Below are 25,890 nucleotides of genomic sequence, written 5' to 3'. Positions count from 1 at the left end.
GAAGCCAAACCCAATATTTTATCTGTAGTTGCGTGTTCTGATCTTGTTGTTTTCTATCGTGATTGAGTACTATCTTCTCTAAGATTTGCTCGAGATTTAATCTCCGATAGGCAAGATAAAAAGTAGTCATCTTCGTATCATCGTTTGTGATTCCACAATATCTTGTTTCACTACCATACGATAAAATTTTTGTGAGGTGATTGATATTCTAGGTTATTCTTCGGGGATATAAGTCTGGTATATCAATTGGTTCTTGTTCACCTTGATTTATCAAAAGACGGAAGAAAACTCATAGGTTTATACATGGGAGACAGATTTATCTATTCAATAGACTTTTATGTGTGAGACAAATTGGTTTATCAAGTCTTCGACTTTGGGTCGTAGCAACTCTTAGTTGTGGGTGAGATCAGCTAAGGGAATCAAGTGTGTAGAGTCCTGCTGGGATTCAGAGACGTAAGGAGCGCAACTGTATCTTGATCAGTGTGAGATTGGTTAGGGCTCAACTACATTCCATTCCGAAGTTAACTTGGAGTAGGCTAGTGTCTATAGCGGCTTAATACAGTGTGGTGTTCAAATCTAGACTAGGTCCCAAGGTTTTTTCTGCATTTGCGGTTTCCTCGTTAACAAAACTTCTGGTGTCTGTATTATTTCTTTTCTGGATTATATTTGTTTATATAATTGTGAATCAATTATATAAACAACCTTTGGTTGTTGATTAAATGGATTGACACTTGGATATTGGTTTTTGATACCGTCCAAGTTATTTCTTATATTAAATCGGGCTCGCAAATTCCTATTTGTTTGATTGCATATTGAATTGAGAAATTGAGATATAACTCTTTGATATACTTTTCTTAAGATTGAGTCTGATTGTCTAGTTGATTCTCTTGAAAGTATATTGGAGTTAGGCCATACAGATTTCTAAGAGAAATATTGGGTGTGGTTGTTAGACCCCCTCTTTTTCAATTTGGTATCAGAGCAGGAAAACACGTTTAAGACCTCATAAGTCTGTGTTTGTAGCAATCTGACTATATGGATGAGTCTATCTCTAAAAACGTACTAGTTCAGAAATTACCAGATGATTTTCAAAGCTTGGTTTCACCTGAGAGAACTGTAACATCTAAGTCAATATATAAACATTCTCTTAATGTAGAAACTGTTGATAACTGGGAAACACGCCTAGAAGAACAGTTGGATGAACTTTCTGTTGAAGGTGATTCAGATATTGATAGAGATGTTGATGAGGAAATCTCAGAGTATGTGAAGGTTTTGAATTCGTTGGAAAATAAGAAGATGACAACTTCTCATGTCACACCTCTTCTGACTTCTCTCTGTCGAGAAAACAAGAAATTGAAAAGGATTTACGGAGGTCTTTATGGTTGGAATCGCTCTTGTGAATCGGTACTTAGAGATTTCGAGGAAAACTTGAATAGAAAGTCACTTGAATGTGATAATGTTTATCAAAAATACTTCTTGTTGGAAGACAAAATTGCAGAAACTGAAGCAAGAATTAACTCCCAGCAAGCAAGTTTTGATAACAGAGAAAGCGCTTATCTCGCTCGAGAAAAATGCCTTGAGGCTGATTTAGCTGCTGCTCTTGATAAAATCAAGATGTTGGAAGATGAATTGAAAAAGTTCAATACTAGTTCAAGCAAATTAACCACTATGCTAGGAGCAAGTAAAAATCATCGTGATACACGAGTATTGGTCTATAAGGGAATAAATGCTCCAAGTATTAGCAAAGAGGTAAAATTTGTCAAGGCTAGTGATTCTTCTTAACAAAAGGTTCCCACTGATGGAAAAAGTGAAATACCTTCACCGGTGGTTAAAGTTCGAAAGAGCAGTGTATATCAACCTCCAAAGTCAGCACATACAAATCGAGGTAAGAACATTCCTTATGTTTTCCACTATTGCGGAAATAAAGGTCACCTGGAAAGGAGATGTCGTTTTCATATAAGGAATGAGAAACTTCATGGTGTTCTTGTTTGGGCATCACAAGAAGTTGTGAAACCAAGATCATATGCTAAGGCTAATCCCACTAAAATTACAGGTTGTAACTTTCCAATCTTTAGGCAAAGGAATCATTGCTGTGATAAACCTTAGATTTTCCTATAAACGTCATACGAAGCCTTTTCACAATCGTAATGGTTATCAAAAGGATAACTTCACAAAGACGAAGATAAGATCCGATGCTCCCATTTGGAGAAAGACTAACTTGCAAAAGAGTAGTCAATCCAATTCTCTTTCGAGAAATCTTGAAAAGAGTAATGGGAAGAAGGTTCCAGTTGTTTTTAAACGCACTTATAAGTGGGTTCCAAAGAAAGTCAATGATGCTTTGAGTGTGAAAAGGAATGGTCTCACAGAAAATTCCATGACTATAGAGAAGGCAGTATCCATGATGTTGGAACTTAAAGAGTTCTTTGAAAAGATGGATTTGGATGTGAAAGGTTCTAAAAGCGATCTCTTTCATGACAATCCAAAAGTGAAATGGAATAATCCAAAAACCATAGATGGTGAAAAGTCCATAGTTGCGGAAAAGTCTGTTTCAGTCACTTGTGGTGAGCAAGACATTGTTCACCTCAGCACAACTTAATTGTGTTGTAAGTGCATCCTCACCAAGGAATGCTCTGTTATGTATACGGCAAGGGAAGCACGAGAATTGGGGCACACATATTGTGTCAGGTATGATTTTGAATCTTTGGTAACGCCATAGAATTCGATTGGATTCTTCTAAAAAGGTATGTCTATAAACTTCATAAATATTTGTGTTTTTATTTATTTGCTTAGTACTTATAATGATCCATGTACCTTGCTTATCGTGCATTTCTACCTAACTTGATATGTGTTTAAGGTTCTTAAATGTTTAGGTTTGAAAATAGTAGTTCGGGATGTTTGGACTTCATGGTACACATACCAGGTATGCATACCATCATTTAAAATCAAAATCCAGGGATTTAGTACGCAAACCTGTTTGCATACTGCTCCATGTCACGAAAATTCGTTTGCAAACCGGTATGCATACTGGCCTGTAGACGTCGATTTTCAATAAACTTGTTTTGGCCGTAATTTCTTCGCCCGAACTCGGAATGACCTTATTCTTTTTGAATTCTTTTTTTCTTTGAATTCTTTTCAAAATGGTGATGAGAAGTCCTGAATTTGGATGAGTTAAGATTGGTCTTTGTCCCGACTCATGTTTTTGAGTGTTTTGCTCCGTTTCATCGCACTTGTTCCACTTCTATTGGACTTGGGCACTTGAATTCTTGGAGTACTTCTCTTCTAAACTCATTTGTAGTTTTTGGAAGATGATTTTTCAGTATTAATCTTTATGGTTTTATATTGCAACTTGTTATGGGATATGTGTGTTTGCGTCCGTGAACTATGATTGTCCCATATTTGCTTAAAAGTTAAGTCTATCATATGTCTTTATTGATAAAAGATAGAATGAAATTTTGACAACAAAAGTTAAGCCAATTATGTCATTATGTAAATATTGATGGAAGATAGGATGAACTTTTTTTTACAAAGATTAAGTCTATTACATGTCTCTATGCAAATATTGATGAAAAATAGAATGAATCTTTGAATATTCCGCAATATTGGTCTTTCCCTGTTCCACATCTTTGTGTAAATACTGTGCGGCTCCGTAAGTTCTCTTTTGTGAGCATTTCCGATTAAATTAATCATGGGTTCTCTTGTGGTTAATTTGATTGAATATTTTGGATAAAAATTCATGTTTCGCGTGATTTTTTAATGTCCAAAGAAATCCTTCTTTTCTTGTGAAAGTAAGGTCGCTCTTGTTTTTCTTTCGGGAATGAAATTTTATGGGGGAGAGTTCTTAATTGAACTTGTGCTTAATTGCCAAATCTTTGTGGGGAGTGCGGTTGTGGAATATTGTAGAAGTTTTCTTGTATCTTTATAAACTCCTTGATGAATACACTAGTTTCGTCTATGTGAAATCATCAAAACAAAGTTGATATGTTCTCTTTTGTTCATGAAGTATCTCTATGGAAATTTCATTAGGATCCCACTAGTTTTCGTACCTTTGCCTATTTATATTGACTAAAGGGGGATAATTAATGTGTAGTTCACACTATAAATACATATGGTCTACGGATCATTATGTAAGGGGGAGTGGTTTTCATGTGAGATGAATTATTGACTAAGGGGGAGTTGTACATATCACCATAGTATTGTTGCCAAAGTTGTGATACAATTGGACTTTGATGATGTGTAATAATACTATGACACTGTATAACAATGATTGAGAGCTACTGTTTTCTCATTGTTAAAGTTGCGGATCTTCAACAACTATAATGCTGAGTTGAACACGTTCAGAATCACTGGAGTACTTGGAAGTGACGAAGATTTCGAGTAATGTTGAAGAACCAAGGAAATCAAGCATTTGGATGAAAAGCTACAAAGTTTATTTATTTTGTCATCCATATGTATTGATAGTTTTGTCACTAAAATTGACAAAGGGGGAGATTGTTAGAGCACTGCTCGGTCGAACTCGCAAGCGTTGCTATCTCAAGCTTGTTTGTCAAGTTTAGTTGCCAAAACTATAAGTCTTGATTTCTAGTCTACTTATAGCTAAGTCTCGGATTAGGATAGAAAGTGTAGTTGAGCATTAGACTTCACGGCGTTCATCGATTGAAGACGAAGAACTACTAAGGGGATCTTGTGGAACTTCATCAACAAAAGGTATGTGGAGAATTGAACTCATCTATCCTGGCATGAAAATATTACTCTAACTGGGCCTTATCCTAAATAAAAAAAATTCATAGCAGGAAAGCGAGCAACAAGCTGCGCCGCAAGCCCTTTTTGAATAGCAAATCTTATCCTCTTAAACACAAACTCTCTCGAATCAGGAGTCATGACATTACGATGCATGACTTTTTGAACTCTCGTGAGAAGTCCAACCGCCTCTAGTGCCAGGTACCCAAAAGTTTCAAAGGAAAAGTGAATAAAAGCATGTCCATTATCAATACACGCTTTTTCATGCTTCACTATCTTACCCGAGGAAGCTCTCAAAGTTGTCTGTTCAACTGTGAAAGAACCGTTTCCAATACCTACTAATGGAGAAACCCCAGTAAGGTCAACAAACGCATGTTTTCCGATGGCCCACCCAAAAATAAGAACATTTGCTGGCCTGAGTGTTGATCTCCCTTCAAGTGGATCCATCAAGAAGTTGACAGCCGCTTCTTTCTTTGCTGAAATACCAGCCTTCCATAATACATCATATAAGGTATCTCTCACATGATCATGTCTATATTTAAAACTAGGATCCACCTTACAATGAACTGCATGTTCCCCATATGTATCTAAGAAACCTGTAATGCAAGTAGGAGAACGTGAATCAGGAGGGTATAGGGGAATCACTAACCTGTATTTAAGGATGGACCGGTACTCAAGGGTGACATCTTCTGCCCAAAAGTTTATCTACTCAATCTCCTATTTGAGACAAAATTCGTACAACTATATAGACTTCAAATATACACATTTGATATTTCGAGCTGAGTTTAACTCGCTTACATATTTCTCGAAATATGTGTCTGTAGGCTTTCGCTTTAACCAAGTTCATCTTATATTCTTGAAGAAAGTCAAAATATGATCATGTGAAAATCGCCTCGTAACATCTTACATGATTTGTGTGAGATAGTCATTTGATGTAGACTCAGAATGTTTCGTATTAATCATTCGATCACTTGAAAATTGCTTTGAAGCTAATAGTTTGTGTGAGACAGCTATTGTCGTCTTCCGAGAATGTTTCAATGATTGAAATGAGAGTTTAGAACAATTGGATATAAGCATAGTACGTGTAATTGCATAAGTGTGATCCAAGTCCGGGAACCATGGTATGCATACCCGTATGCGTACTGATTGATTTAGTAGAGATCCGGGAACTAAGTACGCATACTATTAGAGCATTGCTCGGTTGAACCCACCAAGCGTTGGTATATCAAGTTTGGTTGTCATATTTTAGTGAATCAAAACTCATTTAAAGAGTCGCTTGATTATTTACTAGAGTCAATGATAAGCACGTAAGTGCTGCATTTTATACCCATATTTATTTTAGCTAGGACTCAATATTTTAGCTAATGACACTATTTTAGTACTTTTGTAGAAAGTACAAGTGAATTCCAACAACCCGTAGAATAATAGTTGAATCAGGATTTAAATTAGCGTTTGCGGCTAAATTCACCAATAAGACTCACGGTATAGAGGAGTGACTAGGCTAGCTGTATTTTCATTGGTGCACCAGCTTATGAATCTCATGGTCAAGGCAGTGAGTGGGGACAAAGGCTTTCTTATCAAGCGTGCTAATCCAATGAATGGACATGGCATCGAACTTAACATCAAAAGAATTTGGACCAGGAAATCAGTGAAGGAAATCTCTCGTTTTGCAATGGATTTGTATGTTTATGAATGGATGTGATGTCGACGGCAACAGAGCAATAGCGAGATAAAGTGAAGTGAACTTTCCAGGAAGTTAGATGGAAATAAGAGTTTGCTGGTAATGTTGTCATGGGTATAACCCATTTGCTGAAGCTGAGAGCAAGCTACTGGTAGAGACGGAAAATAAAGAATGTTTAGGTAGCATGGATGTTTTCAGAAAGGGTTTTGAGCTCGAACTGAAGTTGGAGGAAATTGTGAACACAGAAATAACGATGGTATCATCGTGTTCACAAACAATATTCACATTATATACAAAATCATTGAAGAGAGTAAAATATATGTAAAATAATGTAAGTTCGAAGCCTATCAGACTCTGAGCCTTCGGGCTCGTCCTCGTTTGGACAATGGAGAGTAAATTAAGTTATTCATACGATCATACATATAACACAACAAATCTAGATAAAACATATAAAACAGAAGATAAAGTGTTGAATGTAAATGAGACCGTGATTTACGTGGTTCAGCACTAAGGCCTACGTCCACGGGGGTAGTTGTTTCACTATGCATTTGGAGATTACAAAGATAGTCGAATGACTTTGAAGTGAATAACAAAGCTAGGGAGAAGATAAATCTACCACTTACTCTTACTATTTATATCTCTTCTGTTCTTATCTCTCACTCTCACTAACAATTGGTCGACCCCTTCTCTCTTAGAGGAGAGGGGTATTTATAGGCATCCTTAGTGGGGACCTCTTCTTTATGCAGCCAAATCCTTATCATCTTGATTTGCGCACCAATCCCGATGGGGTCTTCGTTATATTCCGATGGCTCCAGCGTTAATATAGGATGACGAAGAGTTACCTTCTTCTCCACCATAGGTAGCCGACACGTACCCTACGTTCTTAGAGTTTAATGAGGGTGGTTGGGCAGCCTGTGTGCGCCAGACAGATGTTTGTTGCCCCTATCACTTCCTTGTCAGTGAGACTCATCCCGGCCCTTGATCTTGGATCTTCCTCGGGATGGAGTAAAGCAGATCCTTGAGTGTTCTTCAGTACTTCGCGGTAGCCTATTCTTCCACTATCCCCTTGATTCTTAGTCATTGGATCATCATGATGATGATCATATGCAAATGATAGATGCCCCTTGGGTGTTGAGACGTGGTATCCTTCTTTGATGTTCAGGCGCCAGGTGTCTTCCACGTGTGATATCTTGGAGAATGATGAATAATGTGTATACAATTTGCCCCTTTTCTTCTAAATTGGATGTTAGTCAAAGTTAGAAGAAAACTGTCTTCACAGTTTCTTCCTCTCTCCGCAATAACTTCCCCTAGATTTTAGGGCACGTCTCCCACCCCTGGAAATAACTTCTCCTTGAACCGTGTGACGGTTTTGTGTTATAAATATGAGAGAAGTTGTGAGTGAAATAAATTTTATTCTCTTCTTTCATTCTCTAGTAAATTCAGAAACTCTTCATTCTCCCTCTTTGTTCTTTTGCACTTAACTCGATACCTTTCTGGTCTGAGTCTGACAAAATTTTCAGAGGTTTATTAATTTAATTGTTCATCAGGTGCTTGTCGATCTCCTTTGATTGCTACTAATACTTCTTCTTCAGGTATGATGTTCTTACTGTTCTTCTCTGATCGATTTCTTCTCTGTTATTGTTTCTGGGTTTTGTGATGAAGAACATGATATACGAAAGTACATATACTTACCCCTTTTCTTTATCACAAAACCTAGATCTTCTCCGTGAATCGTTAGAGTTTGATTCCCTCGTATTCTTGTGATCATATTAGGTTTGGGGTTTTTAGATTTCCTAGAATTTATCGATATTGATTATTTGTGAAAAATATCCCTGATGAACTGTGGTGATCATGAATTTGATCTTTGCTGATTCTTCTACCCCCAGGCATGGGTGATCATCAACGGGTTCCACACCATACTCCACCATCGAGTCCATATCGATTTCCTTCATCTAGAAGTCCTGACATATCGCCGCCGAAGGGTGGTCCACCTAAGTCTTCTCAACCAGACCTTCATACTCATAGGACTTCGTCATCGTCAGGTCACAGGGTTTCATCTACGAAGAAGGGGGATACATGGTTAACCGTCCCTCAACTGATCTTTCTCCTAAACGTACTGAACCGACGAATGTGCCGCCTCCTTCTTCTCATCGTGCTGAGTCGCTAAATGTATAGCCTATTCGTTCTGTTGCACCGGATACGATGCCTTCTCATAAGCCTACGGTTCCATCATCTACTGCTCCCCTGAGAGGAAAATATGCTAAAGGTGTTGCGCCTAGGGCAGACCCGTCTAGGAATCAGTCGACCAAGAGGAAATCTTCGGATATGAGTCCTCCGAAAAAACCGTCGTCGACTAAAGATGCTGGTTCTGACGTTGCCCCAGTTATACGAAGTGTCTCGGTTGGTAAGAAGAAGGTTACTTATAAGCACGTAGATATTGAAGTATTTAAGGTAAAGCATGACCTCGAGGCTTTTGACGTTAAGTTTTATGCTCCCGATGATGATCTTACTTATGATATGATTACGAACTATAAATACGATGATTTCCATTTGTTGACGACCGTGGGGGCCTTCGAAGCTGGCCTCATGTTTCCCCAGTATAAATCGGGTGATTCTTTCTATTAAGATGCTTTGGCTCGTCGTGAGGGTTCTACTCCACATACTCACTGCCGCTCGGTGGGACAGCTGACTGGGAACTATCTTCGAGCGCTTAAGGAGTGCTACCTTCGTAGTAAGGGGAAGATGATGATGACCTGCTATGTTCCCAACCTGGCTGAGAAAGATTGGTATACTCCTGCGAACATCAATGCTTCCTTCGGAGAGTAGGAACCGTAAACCATGGAGCGTCGGCCTTCGTACTATTGCTGCTTCTCAGGGTGAAATTCGTCTCCTAAGTGAAGTAAGTGATTCAAAGCTCCGATACGTCTCTGGTGCCAAAGGGACTCCTCAGCGAAAACTTTTTCCTGCTCGTGAGCGGCTCAAGCGTGATCATGATTATGAATGGCATGCCACCGTTATCGAAGTTGTTGGTCCTTGGGCTTATGGATTGGGTACCTGATCAGCATGGATGGCGCCCCATTGCTGGTAGTCAACCTCGTGATAGTGCTCAAGCTCGTTATGATGACTTTTGTCCTTGGCAGTTAAACTTTGCCAGTATGAAATTTTAGTACGCCTTCGATGCTGCTGATGTAGACGAAGAAGAAAGTTCCGACGCTACCCTTCCTCCGAAGGGTGCCGCCACTGTCAAGGTATGGATTTTCGTGAGAATTTAATGTGTATACTTGCCCTTTTTTTCTTAGTTTGATATTAATCAAAGTATGAAGAAAATTGTCTTCGTGATAACACGATGTTATGTCTTCAGCTAATGAAGAAGAAAAAGATAGGTCCAGTTCAGTCTTGTACCGCTGCTGTTAAGGAGACAGAAGTTCCCGGTGAGGTTACCAGCCCAGTGAACGATGAGTACATTGAGTAAGAAGAGGAAGATACCGATGATGAGGAACGCACAAAGACTTCTCCACACAATCATGAGGATGGTGAGAATATTGGTGGCGGAGCTACTGAAGAGGAGATTTCCCCTGGTGGTCAAGGAGATATTCCTGCTGATGATCCTAAACTTCCCCCTCCCCGAATCAGAGGAACGAAGATGTTAATCTTCAACCAAAAATCCCTGCTGGTTCGGCTCAGGAGTTCTCTTTTGGCAAGATTTATTCCTCTGAGGGAAAAATTGATATTGGTGCTGCCTTGGGGATAGCTTCGCACTTCTCTATGGTCTCTCCAAACGATGAGTGGGACGTCCTTGCTGAGACCGGTAGTGAGAAAGCAACTGAGATAGAAGAGAGGTCTGATGGTGAGGACGCCGAGGCCCTTGCTAACAAGGTGGCCGAAGCCAAGAAGGATTCCGATGGTCGAAGGAACGTTGCTGATGGTGGGACTTCCACTGATGCATCTTCGGAGAGTTTTAAGAGGGTCGTGATGCATGATGGTGATGATGCCACGCTCGATTGGTTGATGAAGAAAAATCTGATGTTCGTGCCTAACCCTGCTCCAGTAATCCCTGGTGAAAAGAGTTCTGACGCTTTTACCCGTCAGAGAATGCAGTTATCGTCCCATGATGAGGTTGCAGAGATCTGGGAGAAGGATTTGGGGGATACTTCTACTAGTCTTCTAGTCGATCCACCATCCTCCATTGCTGATATGATGGCGATAGCAGACGGGTATCATTACGGTTTCCCTCAGCAGCGTTTTCTTGAGGTAAGTCGTCGAAAATACCTCTAAGCTGAATGATGTTAAGTTTTTTTACTAATCAATAATTATTTGTTTGTTATCAATGTAGATGATGAGGAGCGAACACTGCAACCATACTCTATACCAGTTTTTTAAGGCGAAGGCCCTTAAACTGGAGGCGAAGCTTCGTCATAGGGAAGAGGAGTTGAATGCTGCTGAGGCGCTCATTGCTGCTAAGGACAAGGAGATATTGGATTTGAAGAATCAGCTGAAGGGGAAAGAGAAGTTCGGTGCCTCTGAGGAGAAGCTTCGTCTTGAAGTTGCCTCGGTTCGTAGTGAATTGGAGAAGGTTCGCAGCGAGTCTTCGTCTTCCAAAGGTTCGTATTCTTTCCTAGCTCTCCTATTTGTCTCTCCTTTTCGTCTTCTTAGTGTGCTGTCTGAGTCTCCCGTCCCTATCTTCAGCGGGTGATGTCAGAGAGTTAGTATGGCTTCGAAGTGAGAGGACTCTACAAGCTTCTCGGATCAAAGATTTGGTGGAGAAAATTAAGGACGAGGGTGAAAAATGGAATTCCCGGGCCGATGAGCATAATGTCCAGGTGGCTGAGTGGCGAGAGAGGCGGATCCAAATGGTTGATATGCAGAATAAGTATAATATCGATCGTCGCCAGTTCAACAGTGTTCTACTGTGGACTCGTGAGAATCTGCGTGAGGCTCGTGAGGATATTTCTCGTTTAGAGACCAAGGTAATAAACTTGGAAGAAGAGCTGCGTCAAGATCGTTTGTCTCATGACCCTGAAGTTAAGGATTATATACATCGGCTTGTTCGGGAGAGGTACGACGCTAGAGATGAGGCCCACACCCTTAGTAATGCTATAAGTGCTTCTCAGGCTGATGTTGCTCGTTTAGTCGAATCTGAGAAGGACCTTGAAGTTAATTTGTATAGGCTAACTAAAGGTATAGAAGAAATGAGTAACGAAGTCAATCGTCTTCACCATCTAGACTCCATGAATCAGGTAGAGTTGGATGAGTGTCAGTTTGCTCTTACAAATCTTCGATTGGATTATAAGAAAATTTCAGATGAGTATGACTTTCTTGAAGAAGCCTGGGACGCTGTAGTTAATCAATATGAGATAGCTTCGGCTAATGTCGAAGGTATATATTTGTTTGGTCGTGGGTGACTTTATAATTCTACTTTTCTAACCTTGTTTGTGCCTTCCTTTTTCAGAGCTCGAGGGACAGCTTAACCTTGCAAATGAGAATCTTAAAGAGGCTCAATCTTCCTTAGTGCGCCAGGAGGGTCAGACTAAGTATTATGAAGGGTTGGCAGGATCCCGAGACGAATCAGCAAAAGAGGCAGCTAAAGAAGTATCTCGGTTGAAGTCTTCGTTATCGCTGTCTGAGCTCAGGGCCGCCGTCATTGCGCATAAGGCTCATTGTCAGCTTGCCGAAGAGATTAACAAGACCTTATCTAAGTTCGAGCAGGGCCTTCTGAAGGACTATAACATTGTCAAGAAGTACCCCCGTCGTCCTATTCCTGAGCCCCTGACTTGTATCTCTGATCCTTCTTCGGGAGGAAGTGTCCCCTCGTTTCAGAAGAAGAATCCAGATGATCACGTCGGATCTTCTAAGGAGAAGTAGGTTTCAATGCATGTTATAGAAAGTTGATCTTTGTTGATTACTTGGCTTTGGGTCATTTTTTGTGTATCTTGTTTTAGCTCTTGTTTAATTCTTGATTAATTCTCTGAGCTTGTAATCAACTTTTATGGAATGGATCATCGTTTGTTTAGATATATACAACTCTGGATCATCGTTTGTTTGGATATGTTCAACTCTGATTTATCTGCATGGTCAATTCAATTACTTTTTTATATGGTGAGCAAATCTAGTTTAAATAATAAATAAATTGAGTAATAGGAAGTGTTTGATGGCAATAACGAAGATAGGCACCTTCGTTACTGACTTTGGACCTGTCACCCCGCTGTCTAACCCTTGGCCAGAGGATTACCAAACGGTGGGAGTTGATGCAGCGTTCCCGGATATGTAATGCGTTATTGAAATATTTACATGCATTCATTCCGCTGAACCGCTGCCTTTTTGATTGGTTGGGTATCTCTTTCTGCTGGAAGTCTTCCCCATGGTCCTACACTCATAGACGCTGATAGGGGAGTCCCGAGAGATTGTATATGGTTACTTTCCCCAATAAGAATTTCTGCAAAAAGCTTGTTTGATTGATAAGGTGAGGTCTGCTATTCCTCGTACAGAGATAGAAACATGTCAAGCGGGCACGCTTCCTTCTTCTTCTGGTGCTCTTCACGCAGATGCAGAACTGTGTTGCTTTATGGATAGTATGGCTTGAGATATTTCGCATTCCACGGGTGTCTGAGGATTTCTCCTTTTAGGTTGCGCAGGTAATAAGATCAATTTCCCGCGATATCATGTATTACAAATGGTCCTCCCCATGTTGCCGCTAACTTGCCCCACTTTTTCTCTCGTTGGTATTGGGGTATAGTTCTCAGCAAATACTGTCCTTCTACAAAATTTCTAAGCTTAACCTTTTTGTTGTATTCCCTTGATAATCTTCGTTGATAATTCTCCATATTTTGTAGCGTTGTCTCTCTCCTTTCTTCCAGATCATCGAGTCTTTCCAACATCATGTCCGTTGTGAGGTTCTTTTCCCATGCTTCGGTCTTTGTGGTTGCCATGATAATTTCTGTTGGGATGACTGCTTCGGCCTCGTAAGTGGGGAGGAATGACGATTCACATGTAGCGGACCTTCGTGTGGTTCGGTATGTCCATAACACGTTGTGTAATTGTTCACACCATCGTCCCTTGTGTTCGTCCAGCTGTTTCTTGAAAATAAGAGCGAGGGTCTTATTTGTAGCTTCAGCCTGGCCGTTACTTTGGGGATAGATATGAGTTGATTTATTCTTCCTGATTTTGAAGGTGTCAAAGAGCATATCTATGTTCTTTCCCTGCAGCTGCTTTCCGTTGTCAGAGACGATCTCTGCGGGGATGTCGAACCTGCAACTGATATTCTGGAAGATGAATGTGAATACGTACGAGTCTCGGATTCTATCCAGGGCCTTGGCTTATACCCATTTTCTAAAGTAATATGTAGATACAATCAAGAATCGTCTTTTCGGATCAGGGGTCAAACGATGTATATGCCCCATTTTGAGAAGGGCCAAGGACTATCAACCGAATTCAGCTTCGTTGCAGGAGCATGGATCCTTTTAGAAAACCGTTGGCATTCCTCACACCTCCTAGACATCCTTGCGGTCTCTTGTATCATTTGTGGACAATATATCCCAGCATTTTTGCTTTGTCCGCTAGTGGTCTCATTCCACTATGGTTTCCCGCGTCTCCGTAGTGTATGTCTTTCAAAACCCGATGTCCTTCTTCTCTTGATAGGCAGCGTAGCAGCGGTCCGAGAAAAGACTTCTTATATAAGATTCTGTCCCGAAGATCGTATCTCCCCGCCTTTGATTGCACCTTTCTAGCTTGCTTCAAGTCCGCAGGCAGCGTTCCTTCTTTAAGGAAAAGATGAACTTCGGTTCTTCAATCTTCTTCGTTTTTGAAGTCTTCGTCTTCGTTAGATTTTGTCATAATATCATCTTCGTGAAATTCGTCGGCGATGTGCTCCCCTACATCTTCGTCAGTGATATCCTCCCCTACATCGTCTTCACGATTTGTAGCGAAAGATTCCCGTGGAGTAATCGAAGGATCGTATACTCTCGTTATCTTGATTGCCTTGACGCTTTCATCTTTCAACGTGGATGATATGTATGCTGAAGCATCAGCATGCCTGAGGTCTCTTCTGTATAAGTGCCGGAACTTGATGCTAGGTGCTTGGGATGCTAGAGTCTAGACCAATGCCATGTACGCTGAAAGGGTCTTGTCGTAGACATTGTATTCTAGTCATATTTATCGTATGACCAGTTGTGAATCGCTTGTCAGGCATACATCGGTTATTCTCATTTCTATTATTAAACGAAGAGCATGTATTACGGCTTCGTATTCTACGATGTTGTTGGTATGCCCCTTGAATTCCAACCTCAGCGCGTGTACGATCCTTTCCCCAGTGGGGGTGGTGATTATGATGCCTATGCCCGCACCTTCCCTATTCCTTGATCCGTCGATGAAGACCTCCCATCGTCTTTGGTTTGAGGGTTCGAGAACATCTACTGGATCTTTCCCGTCCTCTGTTTCTGGTATGCCCCTTACTTCCTCGTCATTATCCAGGGGTAAATCTGCTAGAAAATCCGCCAGGACTTGTGATTTTTGGGCATGTTGAACTGATCAAGATGAGTATTCCATTTTGCTATCCTTCCTACTTTCCCAACGCTCTTGAGAACAACCTCCAACGGTGCTTTGCACGGAACACGAATGTAGTGAGTCAAAAAATAGGTTCTTAGCTTTTGGGTTGCCCATACTAGTGCCAAAATGAGCTGCTCGATCTTCGTATAATTTCTTTCTGCCGTGTTGAGAGTCTTGCTGACGTAATAAATTGGTTGCTCTATCTTCGTGTTCGTCTTGACCAACACTGCGCTGACTGCATCCTCCGTTGCTGCTATGTAGAGAGCCAATACCTCATCGGCATCAGGCTTTTGTAGGATCGAGATCGTGGCTAAATATTCTTTGATCTTTTGGAAAGCTTCTTCGCATTCTGCGGTGCATTCAAACTTGCTCCCTTTTTTGAGGATGCTGAAGAAATGTTTGCATTTTTCCGACGACCTGGCGATGAATCTACCCAGAGCCTCTAAGGATCCATTGAGTTTTTGGACTTCTTTCAGGTTCTTCGGGGATGGCATCTCTACGATGGCCTGGATCTTGGCGGGATCTACTTCGATGCCCCTCTTCGTTATTAAGTATCCGAGGAACTTCCCTGAGGTGACACCGAATGTGCATTTTTCCGGATTTACTTTCATGATGTGCTTCCTCATTGCTTCAAAGATATCCCTCAGGTCTTGATGGTGGTCCTTGCGCAGCTTACTTTTGACAAGCATATCATCAACATACACTTCTAGGGTGTTCCCAATCCATGGCTTGAAGATAGCATCAACCATCCTCTGGTATGTTGCCCCTGCATTTCTAAGTCCGAAGGGCATCCTTGTGTAACAATAGAGGTCGTGCGGGGTGTAGAATGATGTATGTTTTTGATCTTCTTCTGCCAGGGCTACTTTGTTGTAACCAGAATATCCATCCATGAATGATAGTTCTTCGTATCCTTAGACGGCTTCCACCAGTTGATCGATGCTTGGGAGCGGGTAACTGTCCTTCGTACATGCCTTATTGAGGTTGGTGAAATCGATGCATATTCTTACTCCTCCGTTCTTCTTTGGCACTATGACCATGTTTGATATCCACGTTGGATATTTGACTTCCTTGATGAATCCTTCTTCAAACAATTTGCAGAGCTCCTTTTCGATTGCTTGGTGATACTCAGGTGCTACCTTTCGTACTTTCTGCCTGAAGGGTGTGGTGCCTGGCTTAATACGAAGTTCGTGCTGGATTATCTTCGGATCGATTCCTGGCATGTCTCCCAATTTCCATGCGAAGATGTCTGCGTATTCCATGAGTAGCTTGATTAAAGCTATCTCTCTATCTTTATCCATTAAGGTTCCTATCTTGATCATCTTCGGGTTTTCTTCGGTCCCTATATTGGTCTCCTTCGCGGGTTCTACTGATGTGAACGTAGGATTCGGTTCCCCTAGGAGAGGGACATTCTCTCATTGCTATTTGGTAGGCTCTTCAGCCTCCTTAGTTGTTGAGATACTTGCCTCAGTATTTAGAACGATGATTTCCTTCGTCAGACTCTTTCCAGAGATTTCTTCGAGATAAAGATCAATTGCTTTTTCCTTCACAGCCTCTTTGTTTCGGCTTCTTCGGGATTTTCGCTGCTCATCTTGTCCGTTATTGAGTTGATTTTGTAGAGCCTGGCATTCTCGAGCAGAGACCAGATCTCCTTTTATTTCCATTGCCCCTTCGGGTGTTGGAAATCTAAGGTACTGATGATAGGTCGATGCCACTCCTTTGAGCTTGTGCACCCATCTTCGGCCAATGATGGCGTTGTAGGGGGAAGGAGCGTCCACTACACTGAATCGAGTGTCAACTTTCATCGGTCCTGCGTTTACTTGCAAGACAATATCCCCAAGGGCTTTGTAGGGCCCCGTTGAATCCGTAGATGATATAGTACGAACACATCAGTTGTTCGTTGTTAAGCTCCATTCGTTTGAACGTGTCATAGAACAGAACATTAACCGAACTCCCTCCATCGATGAGGATCTTCTTGACATTTCACCGGTAATGTGAGGACCAAAGGATCGTTGCGGTCTTCCATGTCTTCTTCGACATCCTCAATGTCAAAAGTCATTGGTGCATTCATCCACTGTTCGTGTTCGTCCTGATCTTGTACAGCTCACAGTAGTCCTCGAATTTCTTTCTTAGCCTTTTCCCTATCTGAGCCGTCAGTGAGGGTCCAGTAGCTTCGGAGCATGAGATGGTATTGAGTGTTCGATTGCCCTCTGGGAGATGGACTTGCTTGCTTCGCTTTGCCCTATCATCGGTTTCTGCCTTCTGAATATATTTCTTGAGATCTCCGGCGTCAATCAACTTTTGGGTCATTATTTTTAGATTTTTTCATTTCTCGGTTTGGTGCCCAGTGAAGCAATGGTACTCACAATAATCTCTTGACTTCTCGGATCTTGAGGGATGCTTTCCTTTGGACCATGGACATTCTAGGTTTTCCCGATCCTTGATCTCCCTCAGGATGCGAGTGTAGTTGGTGTTCAGCTTCGTGTAAACTTGATCTTCGAATTTCCGGTCATCACGCCGTCGATCGTCTCTTCTTCCTCTCCTATCTTCGATAGGACGTTCAGTTGAGCCGCCCCTCTTTGATCCGCTGGCTTGTTCTACCGAATGAGTCCGGTGAGATCTTTGAGTCTGGGCTCTGGGATTTTTCCGCTGGATTTCTTCTAGCCTGGCGTGCTTTTCGATGATTATTCGAAGGTCTCCTTCGGTCGTTGGAACGCTTCCATGAATCTCGACAAATAGCGGGCTCATCCTATCCAATCCCCACTTGTAGCAGTTAATGTTGACCACTGGATCTACATTTCCTATTGCTTGGAAAATCTTGTGCCATTTGTCAGTATACTCCCTGGTTGTCTCCTTGTAGGCGATCGCGGATGAGAATAACTTGTCCATCCCTGCGTTAACAGCCTTGTTGTACATATATGTCCCTAGGAACTTCTCAGTAAGCTGGTCGTAGGAGTCGATGGAGTTGGGTGAAAGGTTATCGAACCAGGATAGGGCCGATGCTTTCAAACTTGAAGGGAAATATCTGCAGAGGATTGCGTCATCTTGATCCCATCGTGCCAGCATGCGATTGTAATACCAAAGATGGGTCGCGGGATCGCTGGATCCATCGTAACACTGAAACGCTGGGATAAGGCACTTCTGAGGAATGAGAGCTCTGGAGAAATACGGAACCAGTGGGGTGGTGTTGGCTTCTTTCATCACCTCTTCTAGTCTTCCTCCCCCTTGTCTTGCTTCCAGTTGCTTGATTTCAATCATCATTTCAGTATGAAGGTCCTCCATTGCACGATGGTGGTCTTCTCGGACTGCAAATCACTCTGATCTTCGGTTCTCACTATCAAAATAGTCTGAATTCTCTAGCACGTAATCTGGTCCGGATAACCTATTTCCTATGGTTGCTCCTTGGTTTAATGGCTCGGGATTTGTCACGACGATCCTTCGGTCATGGTTCGGCTCTGGTGCTTTAGAATTTGATTCATCGTGCTGATGCGCTACTCCAATGCTTTGGGCAATCTTATCCTTGAGCTCCTGATTTTCTCGAGCTAATAATGCCACAGCCTCTGCATATGTCTTCTGGTTCTTCTTTAATTCTTCGAGCTCTGCTATCAGCTGGGGGGAATGATTCAATCCTTGGTTCGGAGTTCCGATACGCCCTTTCCCCAAGGGCCACAGTATGATCTTCATCAACTGTTTGGATTAAGGGATGGGGTGGATCGGAATTCGACAACAGCAATTCCACATGTGGAGGCGTTGGTTGTGTAGTTGGCAGAGTCTGGTTCTGATCGTTCGTTGGCGGCATCCCAAGGGTTGGCTGCTGCATCGTTGATTCTGCAAATCCTTCTTGTTGTTGGTGAGCACGGGAAGCTGTGGATGCCTTTGCTGCTTCAGATTTGGCTGCCATAGCTTTGAGTGCTGCTGCTGCTACAACGTTGAAATCTAGGGGTGAGGGGATTTCCGCTGTGTCTGGATTCTGGCTTGGTGTCTTCGTCTTTTCACCCTTTTGTTTACTGCGTGTCATAACTGGTGTTGTCCTCGGTGTCTCTTTGGGCGATGCCTTGGTTTTTCCCACATCCTTTGCTTTCTCCATCTTTGATTCTTTGCAAAAACGAAACGTCGTCGGAGAAACAGAATCCACATTGGTTTTGTTAGCAAGGTTAAAGGAGAAACATAAATTTCAACGCACACTCAAAGATTCTCAAGGAAAACGAGGCTCGGGGAAAACTCTGTTAACAAAGTGCAGATCCGATCCTTGCAAGCATAGATTTGCACAAGGGTTTTTAAAGCGTGTTGTAAATGCAATCATTATAGAAAGGCAGAAAAATAAAACATTCATCTAAAGGTTTTTGGGGAGGTTATTTTAAAGAAAGGAAAACTTTAAAAGTCGGATCCAATAATCAAAGACATAGATCTACTTGCGGATCTAAAAAGTTGTTCGGTAGAACCCAGATCCATGGGTTTTTAAATATGAAGGCCTGACAACGTAGATCAGGTGTCCTTTTGTCAGCAAGCACACGATATAGACTTTTTAAAACCTTTTTTTTAACGTAGATCCGCTACGTATGGTGGTTTCGTTGTATAAGAAACCTTGGATCCGAAGATAATTTCAAAAATGAGCACAGATCCAAAGAATTTTTGTAATGGTAAACGCGGACAGAAAAACTTTTGAAAGGTAGATAAAGTGTCAAGTTACTCAGAACACCATTATTCGGAGAATAGCGCTGAGAACCAAAAAATAGGTAAAATCACAGGATAAGATAAATCTTTTACCGGGACAGAGTCCCTGTTTCTAGTGCCAGATTGTGAACACAGAAATAACGATGATATCATCGTGTTCACAAAAAATATTCGCATTATATACAAAATCATTGAAAGGAGTAAAATATATGTAAAATAATGTAAGTTTGAAGCCTATCAGACTCTGAGTCTTCGGGCTCGTCCTCGTCTGGACAATGGAGAGTAAATTAATCTATTCATACGATCATACATATAACACAACAAATCTAGGTAAAACATATAAAACAGAAGATAAAGTGTTGAATATAAATGAGACCGGGATTTACGTGGTTCAGCACTAAGGCCTACGTCCACGGGGGTAGTTGTTTCACTATGCGTTTGGGGATTACAAAGATAGTCGAATGACTTTGAAGTGAATAACGAAGCTATGAAGAAGAAAAATCTACCACTTACTTTTACTATTTCTCTCTCTTCGGTTCTTATCTCTCATTCTCACTAACAATTGGTCGACCCCTTCTCTCTTAGAGGAGAGGGGTATTTATAGGAATCCTTAGTGGGGCCCTCTTCTGTATGCCGCCAAATCCTTATCATCTTGATTTGCGTACCAATGCCGATGGGGTCTTCGTTATCTTCCGATGGCTTCAGCGTTAATATAGGATAACGAAAAGTTACCTTCTTCTCCTCCACATGGTAGCCGTCACGTACCCTACGTTCTTAGCGTTTAATGCGGGTGGTTGGGAAGCCTGCATGCGCCAGACAGATGTCTGCTGCCCCTATCACTTCCTTGTCAGTGAGACTCATCTCGGTCCTTGATATTGGATCTTCCTCGGGATGGAGTAAAGCAGATCCTTGAGTGTTCTTCAATACTTCGCGGTAGCCTGTTCTTCCAGTGTCCCCTTGATTCTTAGTCATTGGATCATCCTGATGATGATGATCACATGCCCCTTGCGTGTTGACACGTGGTATCCTTCTTTGATGTTCGGGCGCCGGGTTTCTTCCTCGTGTGATCTCTTGGACACATGCCGAATGATGAATAATGTGTATACATAAATGATGAATGGCAGCAGCTCGTTGGAGTGGTTTAGGTGGATAATGATAAAAACAGGGAATGATTGAGATGACAGTGAAGAGCTCGAGCTGGGAAGATTAGAAGTTAAGGTTCGTGTATTGTATGAACCAATTCTTGTGATTCATATTAGCTTTTCGCAGCCGGCAGTTCACGAGATTTGGACGGACAGAGAACAAGGAGGTTGAGATGAATGCCGAGACGGACGGAGAGGAATTTGGAGTAGGTGCAGTCGGTGGTGAGATTAAGAAAGTGGTGCTTGGCCGGACTTGGGAACGAGCTTGACGGTGGCTGTTAATGGTTAGATGAAGAGGGGTGCTGCTGCCATGGTTGTTGCTGGCTTTTATAGACTATTTGGGTTGCGTTATAAGCTCGTGTTTGTTGGGTCAGGGAAGAATCAAAAGCTAAAAATGTTTGGATGCAATCTGAGATTACTGATGGCAGTGAGGTGTTTGGTATTTTCATACGAGTGTTGGTGTTGGTCTTGGTAGTCGTATACAGATTTTAAAGGCACGAATGAGAACGAGTTTTGCATGCAACTGGTGGAGCTGTTTGTTCGGTGTAGGATGGACAGTTTGGCGATCGGAGTTTATGAAGCTGGTGTTGTTGGCTGGATAAACTGACAGAACGGAGATTGGTTGTCGTGGATGGCTTCAAAAAAGGAAGGTGTTGTGTTCGTATTTGTAGCTAGTAATGGACCCGAATGGATGGGCCTAACCAAATTGGGCTAGGTCTAATTTATTTTTAGACTCTCGCAGCATCAATAAAGAAGGAAAACAATCAGAGCCAGAGGAGGAGGCCGGCTGGAGTTCAGTTTAGAGAGGAGTTGCGGCTACAGGCCGAAACCAGAAGAGAGGAGAACGACGACGTAGCTGCAGCTACAGAACCGGACAGAGAAAAAGAAGAGTTTGAAGTTTAATTATCTCGATTCCATTTTGACTTGCTAGTGATTCTTTTTTATTTGTTTATGACTTTTGAGAAAGCCATGTCTAGCTAAATCTTTATAACTAGGGTTTATGTCGAAACCATATGGAGTATTAGGCTATTTTGAACCGGATGATATTTAGCAAAAGACTATTATGATTTGAATAGATTACTTCTATGATTTTATTTATTGATTTAACGATGATATGAGTTGTTGCTTCACCGGTTACAATAACCTTTGTGTGTAATTGTTAGGTTCATAATATATTTTTGTCTTATCATTTGATAATTCCATGTTTGGGTTAATATCTTTGATGGGTTATTCTTCGAAGAGCCATATAATAGTTGTGAATCAATATTTTAGTTTCGTATAACTTTCTCGCTAATGCAATTTGATGGTGCATGCTTCGGTTTAATCTTTTGATGTGGCATGCTTAGGGCGTCCCAGTGATATTTGCGAATATAATACATATAATAGGTGATGTCGATAGAACGAACGATAAATAATTCATGGATTATGTTTCATTTCAGTAATTGAATAGAAGTTGTGGTGGATACTATAAACTATGGTTACCAAGTTTCCCATTGGATTTATTTTATTAGTTTAATTTATTTTCTTTGTTTTTAAAATTCTAAAAATATCAAAAACATCTTTTATTGGTTAGTCGATTAGAGATATTGATTACGGTATTTCCACCGCTCGCTGTGGGTTCGACCCGTACTTGCCTCTGTCTACTAATTAGACACCGTGCAATTGCGGTTATTACATATAGGCATTCCCTGAAAGCCTATCAGTCAACTTCGTATAGGTTAGCTAGAAATTTACTAGGATATGAGACTTACAAGTATTACATGAAGACTTGAAGAATGTGAAGAAGTAAAGAGCTACAACGACGACATCATCCCTCCACTTGAGGTTAGTAATATTTGACTTGAACTGTTTCATTCCTAACGTATCCTTCAAGTCGTGCATACTGAAAACATAACTGCGAAGCTGTAAATGATTATACTCTAGTTAGACGTAGTATTAAGGAATTAGAATACGAAGTATAACGTCTATCTTTTGAACTTCGTATATAAGACATCGACATAATCGTATGAATGCTATTGTGATTATGTGTATGGGTATGGGTGAAGATTTCGTCCTAGGAAACATGTTTTACATTCATTTAAAGGAAGTACAATTCATAAACTTGTTTTATGAATCGAAAGGGAAATCGCTAGGCTTATTAGTGAAAAAGCGGGGATACAACAACCACACCCAACAATTCGATTAGCAAACTGTATGGACAAACTCCAATATACTTTCTAGAGAATCAACTAGACAGTCAGACTCAATCTAAATAAAAAGTATATCGAAGAGTTATTATCTCAATCTCTCGATTTGATCTTTACTCAAGCAAATAGAAATCCGCGAGTCTTTATCAAAGAGAGATAACTTGGATGGTACCAAAGACCAATATCCAAGTGTCAATCAATTTAAATCAACAACCAAAAGGTCGGATATTATAATTGATTGAACAATGCACAACCTGTGATATTTCAATTATATAAACAAATATAATGCGGAAAAGAAATAACACAAACATCAGAATTTTGTTAACGAGGAAACCGCAAATGCAGAAAAACCCCGGGACCTAGTCCAGATTAAACACACACTGTATTAAGCCGCTACAGACATTAGTCTACTCCAAACTAACTTCGGTCTGGACTGTAGTTGAACCCCAATCAATCTCACACTGATCCAAGGTACAGTTATGATCCTAAGCCTCTGATCCCAACAGGATGTTACGTACTTGATTCCGTTAGCCGATCTCACCCACAACTAAGAGTTGCTAGGACCCAAAGTCGAAGACTTTAATAAACAAATTTGTATCACACAGAAAAGTCTACGATAATAGATAAATCCGTCTCCCTCGAATATACCTACGAGTTTTGTTCCGTCTTTTAATAAATCAAGGTGAACAGGGACCAATTGATAAACCGGACTTATATTCCCGAAGAACATCCTAGTATTATCAATCACCTCAGAATAATCTTAATCGACGCAGCGAAAAAGATATTGTGGAATCACAAACGATGAGACGAAGTGTTTGTGATTACTTTTTTTTATCTTGCCTATAGGATATATAAATCTCAAGACAATTATTCCAATTGTACTCAAAACGATAGAAACAACATGATCAGATCACACAACTACAAGAAAAGTAGTATCGGTATGGCTCCACAATCCCAATGAAGTCTTTAAGTCGTTAACCTGGTTTAGAAGAAGAAACCAAAGGTTAAAGAAGAATCGACTCTAGCTTAGCACAACTAGTATCACACGTAAGGTGTGGGTATTAGGTTTCCCAGTTGGTAGAGTTCTCCCTTATATAGTCTTCCAAATCAGGGTTTGCAATCAATGTTAGCTTGGTAACAAAGCATTCAATATTCACCGTTAGATGAAAACCTGATTAGATTCAAGCTAATATTTCTCAACCGTTGGATCGAAAATTTAGCTTGTTACACACAAATGAAATGTCCAATTTTGGGTTTATGAACCGTTCCCAAACATTAACATTTGTTGGTTCAACAATAGTTAACCAAATGGTTAGCCATATGATCACTTTCATATCCACCATATTCTTCTTCGCCATAACTAGTCCAAATTACTCAAATGCCCTAGTTAGAGAGTTGTTCAATTGCTTAGATCTTATATAACTACACAAGACACAATCGAAGCAAAAACGGTTTGATTCACTCGAACCGGCTCATGAACTTTATATCCACGGTTTGCAAAGGCACTCCTTAGTTTATATAAGCATGAGTTCAAGAACAACCGATTTTAGATATAACCTACTCAAGTTCGCGGACTGGGTTCGCAGACTTAAGCTCACGGAAGGAGTTCACAAACTCCAGCATAAATTCTCGGGTCGAGAACTTCCGCTAGTTCGCGGACTTGGCTCACGCCACATTTCGTTTCTCTTGATCAACAAAGTTCGCAAACTTGCACTACTTGGAGTTGGTAAAAATTTAAATGCGCTGGTCAAGAAAAACTCCAGGTTGACACGAATACTGAGGTGCGGTGATGTTAAGCAAGGTACACCACTCGTCCTAACTATAACAGTAAACAAGAAAACAATGAAGAGTTGGTTTGATGTTCTGTTAAATCATCAAATTACTGAAAGAAAATGTTTTGTCAACCAAATTCAAAGTGAAAGTGAAGAAATTTATGGTCGCTACTGACAGGGTTAACACTACTACCACCACTATTAAGAATAACCTTGCACAATTGCAAGCAAATGGCATTGATGCACAAATTGCATCTGGCGGGGACCGTGTTTATATCACAATGGACCGTGTGTATGTCACAATGGACCGTTGCGAGAATGACTGGGATGTTGTGAAAACAGGATGGGGTGCTCAAGTTCCTGGTGAAGCACCATACAAATTTAAGAGTGATTTGGAAACATTTAAGACTCTGGGGGTAGAACCAAAGGCCAATGACCAATACTTGCCTCCATTTGTTATAGTTGTTGATAGTTGCAAGGCTGTTGGCCCAGTTTTGGACGGTGATGCCGTTGTGACTTCAATTTTCGCGCAGATTGTATGACTATGCTTACTAAGGCCCTTGAATACGATGACTTCAAGGATTTTGACCGCGTTAGATTCCGAAAGATCCGTTATGCTGGTATGCTCCAGTATGATGCAACTACCAAGTTTACTATTAGAGCTTTGGGTACTACTGCCAGCTGTTTCCATTATAACTTTCAAGTTACAAATTTATGTAATTCAGAAAGACCATTTGAACTGAATATGGCTGCGACGACTGTTGAGAATTTTAAAGAAACTTCGGAAGAGATTTCTGCTTTAGCGTTAAACGTAACCAACTACAAGCTTCAAGGAAAATGTAGTGTTGTGAGTTATGAATTACTCAGAAGTGTGAAGGAAAAGATAATTGTCAAGACATTGGATTCATCCATATATAACAAGAAAAAGCAGTAGAAACCACAAAAAAAAAATTATGCAGAATTTGAGAATAACTGAACCTGTCATCAGAGCAGGTTCGGTTATTCTCAAATTCCGCATAATTTTTTTTCTTTCTATATCATGAAGTTTCCAAGTTTTGATGGAATTGATCGTGAAGGATGTATCATTCAAGCTGATCAATATTTCAGCGTACATGGTACAACAACACGTACTAAAATGCTAAAGGTTATTATTAATCTTAAAG

At 40.9% G+C, this 25,890-nt stretch overlaps 1 protein-coding gene across 1 annotated transcript; it reads right to left on the bottom strand.

Moving 5' to 3' along the window:
* Nucleotides 1–17,278: 17,278 nt before the first annotated feature.
* On the bottom strand, nt 17,279–18,235 carry LOC113360122. The gene has a single exon (XM_026603666.1). It carries the CDS (start codon nt 18,233–18,235, stop codon nt 17,279–17,281), a length of 957 nt encoding a protein of 318 aa, XP_026459451.1.
* Between the last annotated feature and the right edge of the window lie 7,655 nt (nt 18,236–25,890).

The sequence above is a fragment of the Papaver somniferum genome, chromosome 3 (genome assembly GCF_003573695.1).
Source record: "Papaver somniferum cultivar HN1 chromosome 3, ASM357369v1, whole genome shotgun sequence".
In the NCBI taxonomy this organism is placed as follows: domain Eukaryota; kingdom Viridiplantae; phylum Streptophyta; class Magnoliopsida; order Ranunculales; family Papaveraceae; genus Papaver; species Papaver somniferum.
The sequence above is the reverse complement of the archived record's forward strand: the minus strand, read 5'-3'. Positions and strand labels throughout refer to the sequence as shown.